Source organism: Balaenoptera borealis, assembly GCF_965194805.1.
Source record: "Balaenoptera borealis genome assembly, chromosome: 10".
Taxonomy (NCBI): Eukaryota; Metazoa; Chordata; class Mammalia; order Artiodactyla; family Balaenopteridae; genus Balaenoptera; species Balaenoptera borealis.
In genome coordinates, this window is record NC_138874.1 from 81,640,294 (window position 1) to 81,655,089 (window position 14,796).

Consider the following 14,796-nt stretch of genomic DNA (forward strand, 5'->3'; position numbering starts at 1 on the left):
GAAATGGCTCATGGTGCTTTCCAATGGCTGTTTATGTGGCTGGAGAATGAGGGGACCACAGCATTCAGAAGAAAGCAAGGGCATATACTGTACGGTTAACTGCGTCCAAAATCAGGACAAGTCCTGTGATTGCCCAGTTCCCTATCTCTATAGGTATGTGTCCAATTGACTGTGTTCACTACCTGGTCCATCTGACATCAGCCAAGAATGTTAACTGCAAAAGCACATCTGGGTGGGTTTGGCTAAAGGCAGGATCATACTTTTCTTTTTATATGGTTTTAGCCAATTTTTAATCATAGCCCTTCTACTCAGAAAAACTGGTCATCAAAGGCAGTGGAAGGTCACTGTCATGTATAGTTCAAGGGTAGCCAGTAATTATCTATCCCTGGAGATACTCACCACAGAGCATGGTCACACAGTCTACAATGGAATGGATCCAGGCTGTCTGTGCATAATCCTGAGAGAAGTATGTCTGGAAGTCCACAAAAAAAATTGAAATACATCTGAAAAATAAAAAGTGTAAGCATTTTATACCAAAAAAAAAAAAAAGAATGAACATGTATTTGATTGAGAGTTTCAAGTTTTGGTTCAATCATCTGTTCCAGTCTCCAGGGGTTTTAATTGATTTTCAATGGTACGTTGCTGGCCCGTAATAAGTGGGAAATCAGAAGCCAACCATTGGGATGTTCTAAGGGATAAGAACAAGTGTTTAGGATTTCCCTGGTGGCACAGTGGTTAAGAATCCACCTGCCAATGCAGGGGACACGGGTTCGATCCATGGTCCAGGAAGATCCACCATGCCGAGGAGCAACTAAGCGTGTGAGCCACAACTACTGAGCCTGTGCTCTAGAGCCCTTGAGCCACAACTACTGAGCCTGTGTGCCACAACTACTGAAGCCCACGCGCCTAGAGCCCGTGCTCTGCAACAAGAGAAGTCACCGCAGTGAGAAGCCCACGCACTGCAACCAAGAGTAGCCCCTGCTTGCCGCAACTAGAGAAAGCCCGTGCACAGCAACGAAGACCCAATGCAGCCAAAAATAAATAAATAAATAAATAAATTAATTAATTAAAGAAAAAAAGAAACAAGTGTTCACCCACTAGAGCAGCTGCTGAAACCAAGTGGATGTGAAGATCACTGCTGTAGAGAAGGTCTTATGGAAAAGATGACAGGTCAGACACATGGATTGTTACACATCGTACTGTTTCACTAACAACTGAAACTTCTAAGAGGTTGTTATACAAGTTAAGACTTGACAATAAAGTGTTATACATCACCCAGCAATTTCACTTCTAGGTTTTAAGCAAAGTTAATAAACAGATGGTGATGATAATAATAATAGATACACATAAAAGGATATACTCTGGAGAACTATTTATAATAGCCAAATATTGTAAACAGCATATACGTCCGTCAGTAAGGGACTGGTTAAGTAACTTATAGCATATCAATAAAATGAAATATTAGGTATTAAAAATGATTTGATTTGTATTTATTGATTTGGAAATAAATTCACAATATAATGTTAAGTAAAAATGTAAGTTACAAAATAGCTCATATAGTAAGGGCTTATTTTTATAAAAATGTAGTTCATGTAACTAGAAAAAGCCTGAAAGCATATAAATGAAAATGTATCCGGTCATTATATGTGCATGGTGAGGTTATAAATGATTTTTTTGTCTTTATTCTGCATTTTGAATTATTTTACAGTGAACCTGATTTCTTATACAATCAGAAATTTATGTGTGTGTGTGTATGGGGGTGCATATACAGAGACAGAGACAGAAACAGAGACAGAGACAGAGACAGAGACAGAAACAGAAACAGAGACAGAGAAATTTTTATGCTGAAAAATAGCTAATTACTTAGGAAAAACAAGACAGAAGTGATCCAGAAGCAATAGTTTGGAATGAACCGCACACAGATAATTCAGGACAGGAAGCTTTTAGAGCTCCGTGATAGCAGGGAAAGAAATCAGGCCTTGCAGCTTGGGGATGAGATAGGAGGTTATCTGTCTCCTTGGATAGGACCACATTCCAACTCATTATGCTTCAGCAGCCCCTAATAACCTGTTATTTTACTCTCCCTTTCCTCTCCAGTTGCTGCTGGATGTAAAAGTGAGTGATGGAAAAGTTAAAGAAGGGGGAAGAGAATCAGGGTGAATCAGGACTGCTGTTATGAAGGTCCAGCTTCATGGGCATACAACCTATACAGTCGCACAGAATCTGGCACCCAGAAGCATTAAACTTGGCTTAACTCAGCTGTCACTGTCGTAAAATTCCTAATAATTTTATCTTTGAATTTGCATTTTGTAAGTGAAGTTCAATGGGACAACGAAGCATGCATGTGAGCAGAGAGCCACGGATTCTTCAGTCTGCAATTCTGTGCTTTTCCATTTGCACATAGTCTTAGAGATGCCCCAGGGCACAGAATTCCAGTAGACTCTTGTGTGGGAGTCCAGTAAGACTCAGATTGAGTACCAGGTAAGTGTGTTACACCTACAACTGAGTGAGCCTGTGCACAGGGGAGTGAGAGAGACCATGCTTTCCTTTCAAACCAAAACTTGCTTCAAATGCAGAAGAAGGCAATGGTGTTTTAAGAAAGACAAAGGGCCGAGGATTCCTATCAGATCCTTTCTTACTCGTGTTGCTTCTCTGGATTAGCTGATCGCTTATGCTGAAAATGATGACACAGAAGGAAAGTAAAAGGTAGGGCTACCGGTAATATAAAGATGAACGCCAGATTTGTGCTACTTATTTAACATTTCCATTTTCTTTACTAAGAACAACACTAAATAGTAAATTTAAAACACCGTGAAAAACCGAGACCACTGAAAAAAGGAAAAGCTTCCCATTTTAGTACGTTTACCAGCCCTTTTTTTCCCTGCCTTTTGAACAAGGGGTCCTGCATTTTCATCTTGCACCAGGCCCTGTAATTATGTTGTCAGTCCTGGTGATAGGAAAGAGAAAAGGGACGGTATAGGGCAGCGATCCCCAATCTTCTCGGCACCAGGGACCAGGGACCGGTTTCGTGAAGACAATTTTTCCACGAAGCGGGGCGTGGTGCGGTGGGGTGGGGATGGTTCAGGAGGTAATGCGGGCGATGGGGAGAGGCAGATGAAGCTTCGCTCACTCTCGCCCTGCTCACCTCCTGCTGTGCGGCCCTGTTCCTAACAGGCCGCGGGCTGGTATCTGTCCGCAGCCCGGGGCTTGGAGAACCCTGGTATAGGGTGCTAAATTCTAAGTCCCAGAAGGTACTGGGATGGAGTTTGATGTGCAGAGTACAGATAGGGATCGACAATTGTGGAAGGAAGAAGACGGAAGCAGGATTGAGCAGAGAGAGCTGGGCAAACAGATGCAGGCCTGACGGGCCTCAGCCAATCCCCAGGGAAATGGGCGGGCCTTTACGCACCTCCCTCCGTCAATCACTGGACGTGGGCACCGCTGGAAGGGCGAGCTCTCGGGAGAGGCAGCTCTGCGCAGGTGAGGGGGACCCTGCGGACACTGACAGCTGCAAGCTGCCTGCTGACGTTCACCCTGCAGCTGAGGCCCTCTGGATGACACACCTCCGTATTCACCAGAGTCCCGTTCTTGTCCTCCGCACTGAGCACAGTATGTGATGATATCTATCAAAGGGACATCGAAAGGTGTCCTTCCCCTTCCACTGATTTAAGAAACCAGACAACGTGCTATAGTAGATCCGATGCTAGGTTAATAATTATATCAGAGTTTGGAGGACTGAAACATAGTCACAACGAAAACGCAGAGAATGATAACATAAACTACCTGGCTGAGTATATAAATTTAAATTTAATTAAAATATTGCAGAACTTTTTCTAAAGCATGAGCTAACTGCAACAGCCTTATACTAGTTTTAATTCGGTACAATAATAACAGGAAACTCTACGATGTTTCTTAACATCCTAAAGATTGCTAGACTAGTACAAAAAGTCTATTATTTTCTCCTAACCACTAGGCCTTCGATTTAAGTGAATAATGATTTCTTGGCTATAGCCTCAGTGTCAAAATAGTTAAGTTATCCTCAGCCCAGGGTTTCTCAATCTAAGCGCTAATGACATTACGGACGTGATAATTCTTTGTCCTGGGGGTCGTCCTGTGCGTTGCAGGATGTTTAACAGCGTCACTGGCCTCTGCTCAGAATGTCCCCAGACACTGCCAAAGGTCCCCTTGGAGATCAAAATCAGCCTGTTTAGGACCACTGATCTAATCAACTATCAAATTTTGCTTATTCTACCTTACACGTATCTTTCAAATGCTGCCACGGAGCTCCATTGCCTTTATCATTTATCATTCATGACAACACTTCTCTCCTGGACTGCAGCCAAAACCCTCCTAACTGATTTTCCTGAATTCACACTTGGCTACCTTCAGTATATTCTACACTCCATGGTCCAAGTGTCCTCACTAGAATACAAATCAGATCCCGATGCTTCAAACTTTTTAACATGACTTATGAGACCCTGCGTAAATTGGTCCTTCTTAGCATCTCTCCTTTCTTCCCATCTGGTGCATTCCTCACTTCAGACAGACTGAACTTCTTTCTACAACTTTTGACGTACCACACATGCTTTTTCATACCTCTGAGCATTTTTTGTTCTAGGATGCTCTCCCAGCCTCCCTCATTCTTTTAGTCTCAAGATAATAGTCAACTCCTCCAGGAAGGCTTCCTTGACTACCTGAGTCTGGGCTTGATACCATTCTTAAGTATTTCCACTACATGCTGGACCCTTACCACACTGTGTGGCAATGTTCTTTGCATTTGTTTGTATTCTCCACTAGACTCTTGCTCTGTGACAGCAAAGACCATGTCTGTCTTATCTTGCATTGAATCCCAAATATCTAGTACCATAGCTTCCATGTATGGGGTGCTCATTAAACATTGTTCAAGGTTCAAGGTACGAAAGGAAGGAAATTAGGAGGGAAGGCAGGCTGAGAGCTGGTAGAGAAGTGACTGGAAGATAAAGAAGTGAAATGGTTGAGTAGCAACTTCAAGAACGTGAATGAGAAAGGAAGAGGAAGAACGGATGGCAGCTATGTAGGAACACGTGGCTAGATACGGTACAGTAGAGGTGTGGAGAATCTGAGTTTATAAGCTGAGAGAAAGAATTAGTAAAAGAGAGATGCAGAAGCTGGAAATGTGGAAGAACATAGGACAACTAAGAGGAAAGCACCCCAAACGATAATAAGATATTTTGGTGTTGTAAATCATAATCTCTTCTCTCCACTAAATTGTTTTGGGGGATTTAATATTTGTGGGACTATGTTTATTTCTTGTGACTTTTTTTATCTTGTTCTGTTGTTTTGTTTTCTGTTTGATGGGTTTTTTCCAACTGATTTGACAAGTCATATCAAACTGTAGTTATGTAAAATTCAGAAGTAACACCTGAGATTCTTGTCCAAACATGTGAGTAGGCTTGTCAGAGGTAAAATTTAATAACCACATACATATGCTTCTTTTTTTAATATATAAATTTATTTATTTATTTATTTTTGGCCATGTTGGGTCTTCGTTGCTGCGTGTATGCTTTCTCTAGTTGCGGTGAGCAGGGGCTACTCTTCGTTGCGGTGCGCGGGCTTCTCATTGCAGTGGCTTCTCTTGTTGTGGAGCTAGGCGCGCGGGCTTCAGTAGTTGTGGCATGCGGGCTCAGTAGTTGTGGCTCATGGGCTCTAGAGCAAAGGCTCACTAGTTGTGGCGCATGGGCTTAGTTGCTCCACGGCATGTGGGATCGTCCCGGACCAGGGCTTGAACCCGTATCCCTTGCACTGGCAGGCGGATTCTTAACCACTGTGCCACCAGGGAAGTCCCACATGCTTCTGAATGACTGTGACTTTTATGAAATATGGGAAGAATTATTGTATTTTAATTTGTTCTCCAAAAGGAAAGGACCGTGGAAGTTTTCAAATGGTAAAGTTTCATGAGTTATGCCTTCTAAACACAGGTATGACCTTAAAGAAAACAAATCTCATTGGGAGCACATGAGCTTCTCACTTTACAAATTATTTTTGTGTCCCTTGGAATATTTGTGCATCTGACAGATGTCAGGAGGACTCGGTTCTGATCTCTGATTCCCATGCTGAATAACTGAGAGTTTTGATGAAGCTTCTTAATCCCTCACGGTCTTGGTTTCCTCATCTATAAATTAAGCATTTGGGGAAGCATGACTGCATCAGTCAGAGTGGATTAGATCATGCTGCAGTAGCGAACAACTCTGAACATCCTTCAGGGGTTGACAGGTTTTGTTCATAATATCACCCAAGTGTTGTTTGTTACAATGTTCTCAAAGATGCTTTCTCTCAAGAGGTCAACATACTTGCTGTCTCTATCTTGTCACTCTGCTATAAAATTCTTCTCTGGTAGAGTTGGAGGCTGACAACATCTGATATTTGGTAAAGACTTTTTTCTGGTTGATGAAGTTATTCACTAAGTCAACGCAGTAAGTAACCCACTGGGCAGTGTAGCCCAGTGGGTAAAAGCACTGCCAGTTACTCACCATGTGACTTTGGACACATTATTCAACCTCTGTGTGTTATTATAAGGATTAAATGACTTAATCAATGAAAAGTGCTTGGAATAATGCCAACAAGCACAGAGTAAGTGCTCAGCTAACATTAGCAATTATTTACAGGAATTCAGCTGTTGTTAAAAGAGCTCCACAGTTCCACAGGACTCTAGACATCTATTGCAATTAAGTTAATTTAGACCCAGAAGACTGAGAAAAAAGTAGGTCTCAGAGCTGGGGGTTTTCTTTAAACATTTAAAACAAGTGTTGTTTTGCAAGTATCAACTTCAATTCAATTTGTCAATTTATTAATAGAATGCCATGTAATTACACTATGAAATATGATTCTTTTATATAAATTTATTTATTTATTTTTGGCTGCATTGGGTCTTCGCTGCTGTGCGCGGGCTTTCTCTAGCCGTGGTGAGCAGCGGCTACTCTTCGTTGCGGTGCGAGGGCTTCTCATTGCGGTGGCTTCTCTTGTTGCAGAGCACAGGCTCTAGGCACACGGGCTGCAGTAGTTGTGGCACATGGGCTCAGTAGTTGTGGCTCATGTGCTTAGTTGCTCCGCGGCATGTCGGATCGTCCCGGACCAGGGCTCAGGGCTCGAACCCGCGTCTCCTGCATTGGCAGGCCGATTCTTAACCACAGTACCACCAGGGAAGTCCTGAAATATGATTCTTAACATAGATAATGTGTTTGGTAACAAGATGTCTCGAAGAAAAAGTATGTAATCAATGCACATTAACAAACGGAGTAAATAAATGAGAATGACTACTTTAATAGCCTGCACAACTTTAAGCTTATATAAATTTTATGTGTAAGGAAGCATCATCAGTTACAAGGTAAGAGTGAAATATGATTTTTAAATGCCCTGGATTATAAATGGTAGCATTGTCTGTAAAGCAAAAACCAGCAAGCGATATAAATGTCCATCAATAAAAATGTCTTAAATAAATTATGGAAACATCCATATGGTGAAATTTTAAGCACCTATCTTTCAGTGAGGTAGAGCCATATGTGCTGATATGGAAATATTTCCAAAAGATATTATTAAGCAAAAAACAAAAAAAGTTCAAAACAGCGTGTATAATATGATCCCATCGGTGTAAATGAAAAGAACATGCTTTATATATGGACATAAGGTTTCTAAAAAAATTTCTGGACCGATCTCAAGAAACTATTCATGAGATTAACTTTAGGCAGTGAAACAGGGATTCAGGAAATGAGGAGAAAAAGGCTTTACCTTATATGTTTCTGTATTGTTTGAATTTTTACCTTCCAGATGTATGGTTTAACTTTTAAGCATATTATTTAAATCAAAGAGGAGGGAACACTCCCAAACTCATTTTATAAGACCAGCATTATCCTAATACCAAACCAGAAAAGGACACTACTAGAAAAGAAAACTACAGGCCAAATATTCCTGATGAGTATAGAGGCAAAAATTCTGAATAAAATACTAGCAAACTGAATCGGCAGCATATTAAGAGGATCATTCACCAGGTTCAAGTGGAATTTATTCCTGGGATGCAAGGATGGTTCAACATACACAAATCAATCAATGTGACACATCATATTAATAGAATGAAAGAAATGAATTGTATGATCCTCTCAATAGACACAGAAAAAGCATTTGACAAAATTCAACATCCATTTATGATAAAAACTCTTAACAAATTAGGCATAGAAGGAACATATCTCAGCATAATAAAGCCATAAGTCACCAGCCCACAGCTAATATGCTCAACGGTAAAAGGCTGAAAGCTTTTCTTCTAAAATGAGGAACAAGACAAGGGTGTCCACTCTCATCACTCCTATTCAACATAGTCCTAGAAGTCCTAGCCTTGGCAATCAGGCAAGAAAAATTAATAAAAGGTATTAGAATTGGAAAGGAAGAAGTAAAATTGTCTCTATTTGCAGATGATATGATTTTATATATAGAAAATCCTAAAGACGCAACCAAAAGGCTCTTAGATCTAATCAATGAACTCAGTAAGTTGCCAGATATAAAATTAACATACAAAAATCAGTAGTGTTTGTATACACTAACAATAAAATTTCCAAAAAAGAAATAAAGAAATTGATCCCATTTACAATAGCATCAAATACAGTAAATTTAACTAAGGGCATGAAAGATCTCTATGCTGAAAACTACAAGACATCAGTGAAAGAAACTGAAGAAGACACAAGTAAATGGAAAGATATCCCATGTTTGTGGACTGGAAGAATTAACATTATTAAAATGTCAACACTATCAAAAGCCATCTGTATATTCAATGCAATTCCTATCAAGAATCCAATGGCATTTTTTACAGACGTAGATAAAACACTCTTAAAATTTATATGGAACCACAAATGACCCTAAATAGCCAAAGAAATCCTAAGAAAGAGGTATCACACTTCCTGATTTCTAACTATAATATAAAGCTGTAGTCATCAAAACAGTTTGGTACTGGCATAAAAACAGACAAATAAACCAGTGGAACAGAATTGAGAACCCAGAAATAAACCTAAGCATCAACTAATGTTTGAAAAGGGAGCCAAGAATATTCAATGGAGAAAAGACAGTCTCTTCAGTAAATAGTGCTGAGATAATTGGATATTCACTGTAAAAGAATAAAACTAGACCCATATTTTAGACCACTCACAAAAATTACCTTGAAATGGATTTAAGGATTAAATATAAGACACGAAACTACGAAACCACTAGAAGAAAACATAGGAATAAAGTTCCTCAACATGGATCTTGGTAATGATTTTTTGGATATGTCACCTAAAACACAAGCGACAAAATAAAAAATAAACAAGCAGGGCTACATCAAACTAAAAAGCTTCTGCACAGCAAAAGAAACCATCAACAAAGTGAAAAGAATGGGAAAAAATATTTGCAAACCACATATCTGATAAAGGGTTAATATCCAAAACATACAAAGAATGCACACCACTCAATAGTAAAAAAAACAAATAACCCAATTTAGAAAATGAGCAAAGGACCTAAATAGACATTTCTCCAAAGAAGATATACTAAAGACCAACAGGTACATGAAAAGATGCTCAACATCACTAGTCGTTAGGGAAATGCAAGTTAAAACCACAATGAGCTATTACCTCACACCTGTTAAAATAGTCATCATCAAAAAGATAAGAGATAACAAATGCTGGTATGGATGCAGAGAAAAGGGAACCCTTGTGCACTGTTGATGGGATTGTAAATTGGTACAGCCATCATAGAAAGCAGTAGGGATAAAAATAGAACTACCATGTGATCCAGAAATTCCACTGTTGGGAATAGATCCAAAGAAAATGAAAGCACTAACTAGAAAAGATATCTGCACCCCCATGCCCATAGCAGCATGATTTTTAATAGCCAAGACATGGATGGATGAATGGATAAAGAAGGTGTGGTATATATATACAATGGAATATTATTCAGCCAGAAAAAAATGAGAAAATCCTACCATTTGCAACAATATGAATGGACTTTGAAGGCATTCTGCTAAGTGAAATAAGTTAGAGCGAGAAAGACAAATACTGTATAATCTTAAATATATGTGGAATCTAAAGCAACAACCAAGTGCATATAAAAAGAGATCAGACTTATGGTTACCAAGGCAGGGGGGGGTGGGGGTGGGGGGGAGGGGAAGGGAATTGGAGGAAGGTGGTCAAAAAATACAAACTTCCAGTTATAAGATAAATAAGTACTAGGGATGTCATGAACAATATGATGACTACAGCTAACACTGTTGTATGATAGATAGGAAAGTTGTTAAGAGAATAAATCCTAAGAGTTCTTATCATGAAGAGAAAAGTCTTTTTCTTTTTTCTTTTCTTTCCTTTTTATTGTAGTTATACGAGAAGACGGATGTTAGCTGAACCTAAAGTAAATGTAAATCAAATCATCATGCTTACAAACTATTATATATAAAGTAGATAGACAACAAGGTCCTAATGTATAGCACATGGAACTAAATTCAATATTCTGTAATAAACCATAATGGAAAAGAATATATATATTCAGTTATATATATATATATACACACACACACACACACATATAAAAAATTGAATCACTTTGCTGTACACCAGAAACTAACACAACATTGTAAATCAACTATACTTCAATTAAAAAAATCATGCTGTATGCCTTAAAATTATATAGCGATGAATGTCAATTAGTTCTCAATAAAACTGGAAAAAGAATTAACTGCCCAATAGGCACTGATCCTCTGAATTGACAAATCACCGTGCAGGCTGCTTTCCTAGTCTCTGTCTCCAGTTCTCTTGGCTGCTTCCTGGTGTGTCACCCTTTCCTCCTCTGAGCCTATTGTGCTCAGGTATCCTCCTCTCAGCCTCTCCCAGGAACCTCTGAAAACAGGCCTTTGCTGCCAGCCACAATCCTCTTTTCTGGTTTCCAGCTGCCCTTCTTATAGAAGCACTAAGCTCACTTCCAGAACTTTCCTCTCATGGGAATGATGAAAGCTTCCACATGTAAGAACCAAGATGAAAGAGATTCCTTTTAACTCTATGACCTCCTCACTCCCAGAACACAAGATCCATAATCTAGACGGGAGAAAAATCAGACTCAACCATCATATTATTTTAAACAGATCTACAGTTTATTTTGACACATAATCAACGAATCCTTATTGTAGCAAACACAAACATCCTGCTTCTTTCAGGCATTATCTATTTGTTATGGGGGGAACATCGATGCTTTTATTGATGATGCCATCAAGTGAAGTTATGTAGTGCAAATCAGTTTCTTTGGCTGCCAAGGGAGTGTTGCCAGAGAAGAGCAACACAGTTCAATTTGAATGAAGGCACCTCTAGAGGAGAGAGCTAGCACATGCAGATTTCAAGTGTGGCTTTATTCCAAATGTAAATGAGATGAACGCATCTTAGTGTACGCACGTTTAACTTAAGTATAGTCAAGGCTATGCCCTTGGGCAAAAGGAAGAGAGGAAACATGACCAAATGAGATGAGAGAATCCCTGTATTTATGCTCTTTCTCTCCTTCAACCTAGAAACCAGCCTCCGCTACCACAGCCAAGTACAAAATGAAGCAAAAGAATTTAAATTCTAGGCTTTAAGCTTCCAGCGGCTCAGTCTCCTGGTGAGCTGAGAGGTTTTCAAGGACTATTTTGAGCTTATATATTTGTCCTTTGTGGGATGAACTGCTTATGAAAATAAATGTCCGGCACAGCCATAATATTTAGCTGAAAAATGTCCTAACACTCCAGGTTTATGTGCCAGAGATTACAAGAGACCACTACCCAGGACTTTTAAGTGTCAGAAAATCACATTCCTTGCAAAGAAAAAGATATCCGAGCAGTCAAAGGAAATACACACACGCGCACAAAACATATATTTTCACAATGACAGGTTCAGAACTAGAATGAAGCCGACTTAGAAAAAAAGACAAGCCAGGTCATCTGATAATAAATCGAGAAGGAAGTCCCACCTACCTGGTTACTGCCCGGGTGCAGATGGTAACAAGGAAACAGCCAGCCACAACCATCCAGCCCCATCCTCCATCCGGTGGGGAGGTGGACCGAGCTCTATTTACTTTTGCCATGGTTTCAGTTCTTTTTTCTTCTTTTCCAAGTTACTCCAACAGCCCAGTTATGATCTTGGAAGGGTCTGCTGTCCAGTGATTTCTTGTTGGCATTCAAGACTGGCATAGAGTGCTACCTGGCACATGGGTTACTGGCCATCTAAAACCAAAAATCAGGACATAGTTGTATTTTATTGCCATATCCAAAGATAGTTTTTCACTCGGTGAAAATGATCATTACTTTCCTCTTAAATATGATTCTTCGTTAACTATGAATACTGGCCTGGTGCAAAGACCATTAGTTGTCCTTGCAACCTCTCCCCCTTCTTCTTTTTTTTAATAACAGATCTTCTCAACTTTTAGCCAAATCCATGACGACAGTTTGGATACCATGCCTTGAAGGTAGATGTGGCAATGTGGTTTAGTCTAGACTAAAGGGATATGAGCAAAATAATACATGCCACTTCGGGTTCCTCAGCTCAAAGGCAAAGGCACTTTCTTAAGACTTCCACCACCTCCTTTCCCATAGACTGGAATGTGGATGTGGGGATGAAACAGTTTCAAACACACAGGCCCAGACATCGCCCTAGGGGCTGGCAGAGCTACAGGACGGAAGGAGCCTGGGCCCTCAAACGACTCTGTGGGGAAGAGGTGCCTCTCCAGCTCCCGACTTCACACACCCCTCACTGTTACACCAAAGGTAAATAAGCCTCAGCTTTATTTGAGGCTCTCTATTCTGGAGTCTTTCTGTTACAACAGCTTAGGCTATGTCTTAATTACTATACTGAATGATTCTGACGGTAACTGCATTGGCCTTTCTGACCAAGAATGCTATAATTCTTAGATGGAAAAAATGGAAGCAAGAAGAGAATGAAAAATAAGTGAAAGAATAGAAAGCCCAGAAGTTAGCACATAATAATTCAGTACAACTAAATAAGGTAGCAAAGAGGGATGGGGAAAAAAAGGATTATTTGCTACCTCCCGTTACAACTCTCCATTTAATTCCTCTTTTTAAAAATAAATTTATTTATTTTATTTATTTTTGGCTGCACTGGGTCTTCGTGGCTGTGCGCAGGCTTTCTCTAGTTGCGGCGAGCAGGGGCTACTCTTCGTTGCGGTGCGTGTGCTTCTCATTGCAGTGGCTTCTCTTGTTGCGGAGCACGGGCTCCAGGGCACGTGGGCTTCAGTAGTTGTGGTGCACGGGCTCAGTAGCTGTGGCTCGCGGGCTCTAGAGCGCAGGCTCAGTAGTTGTGGCGCATGGGCTTAGTTGCTCCATGGCATGTGGGATCTTCCCGGACCAGGGCTCGAACCCGTGTCCCCTGCATTGGCAGGCAGACTCTCAACCACTGCGCCACCAGGGAAGTCCCTCCATTTAGTTCTTAACCTTCTAGATAGATCAGAGTTAAATGTAAAAAAGAAGTCATTTAAAATCTAGGAGAAAACATATGCAAATAATTATCTAACCTCTAGATGGGAAAAGGACTCCCTGAGATGTAAAGTAATGTTAACAAACCAAGGGGAAATTTTGTTGATTTGTCTAAGTTAAAATTTAACATTTCTATACACCAAAACATGTAATAAATAAGACCAAAAGGTAAACCACAGACTGGGGGGGGAAAAAAAGCAACATGTGATTCAAAGAAGTAATATCTGCAACATTAATTCATTCAACTACCAACACTTATGGAGTATCTAATATGTGTTAGGCATTATTCCGGACACCGAGGATTCAGCGATAAGCAAGACACACACAGCTCCTTGTAGACAGAGTCTAAGCTGCCCCTACGGTCTCACATCCTGCTGTTCTTGTCTTTGTGTAATACCTTCCATTGAGCGTGGGTGGGGCCTGTGACTTGCTTCTAACCAGAATATGGCACTGGTGATGGCACATGGCTCCCATGATTAGGTCATGCTGAATAAGACTCAGCCTCGCTAGCCGACTCACTCTCACTCTCCTGCTGGCCCTGAAGAAGCAGGCTGCCGTGTTGCACACTGCCATGGAGAAGGCCACGTGGCAGGGAACTGTGGGTAGCCAGTAGGAGCCGAGGACAGCCTCAAAAAGCTAAAGTGACAGCAAAAAGCTAAAGCTCTCAGTCCTACAACAAAAGGAAATGAATTCTGCCAACATGCCAAGTGAGCTTGGAAGCAGATTTTTTCCCTAGTTGAGCCTCCAGTTGAGAACACACTCTGGCTGACACTTTGATTGCAGCTTTGTGAGACCCTGAGCCAAGCCAGCCAGGCCCAGCTAAGCGAGGCCTGAATGTGGTCCCACAAGAACTGTGAGATCAAGTGTTTCTTATGGTATACTTTGGCATGTCAATCAAGCTTCTTAATTACAGTTAGGGATGAATTTTTTAAGAGACTAAATCAGAGTTTTAACAGATGATTTTTCCACTGGATTGAGCCAATCACCCAGTTTGGGGTACACTTTTATAATGATCACCAGAAGAAATTTTAAATAATATTAATTAAATGAAACATCAGGGACTTCCCTGGTGGTCCAGTGGCTAAGACTCTGCACTCCCAATGCAGGGGGCCCAGGTTTGATCCCTGGTCAGGGAACTAGATCCCGCATGCTGCAACTAAGAGTTTGCATGCTGCAACTAAAGATCCTGCATGCCGCAACTAAAAGAACCCAAGTGCTGCAACTAAGACCCAGCACAGCCAAATAAATAAATAAATAAATAAAATGAATATTAAAAAAAAAAAACTGCTCTTTAT

The 14,796-nt window shown here is 40.5% G+C and overlaps 1 protein-coding gene across 3 annotated transcripts in view; it reads right to left on the bottom strand.

The window, feature by feature from the left end:
* The window catches only part of SLC16A12 (solute carrier family 16 member 12), a 92,212-nt gene that overhangs the window by 12,488 nt on the left and 64,928 nt on the right, over positions 1-14,796 (bottom strand). For all 3 annotated transcript variants that reach the window (XM_082339513.1, XM_082339512.1, XM_082339511.1), the window contains exons 3-4: positions 11,987-12,235; positions 400-503 (exon numbers count right to left, since the gene is read on the bottom strand). In XM_082339513.1, coding sequence (XP_082195639.1) covers positions 400-503; positions 11,987-12,096 — 214 coding nt within the window. In that variant the 5' untranslated portion in view covers positions 12,097-12,235. The remainder of the gene's footprint in view (positions 1-399; positions 504-11,986; positions 12,236-14,796) is intronic.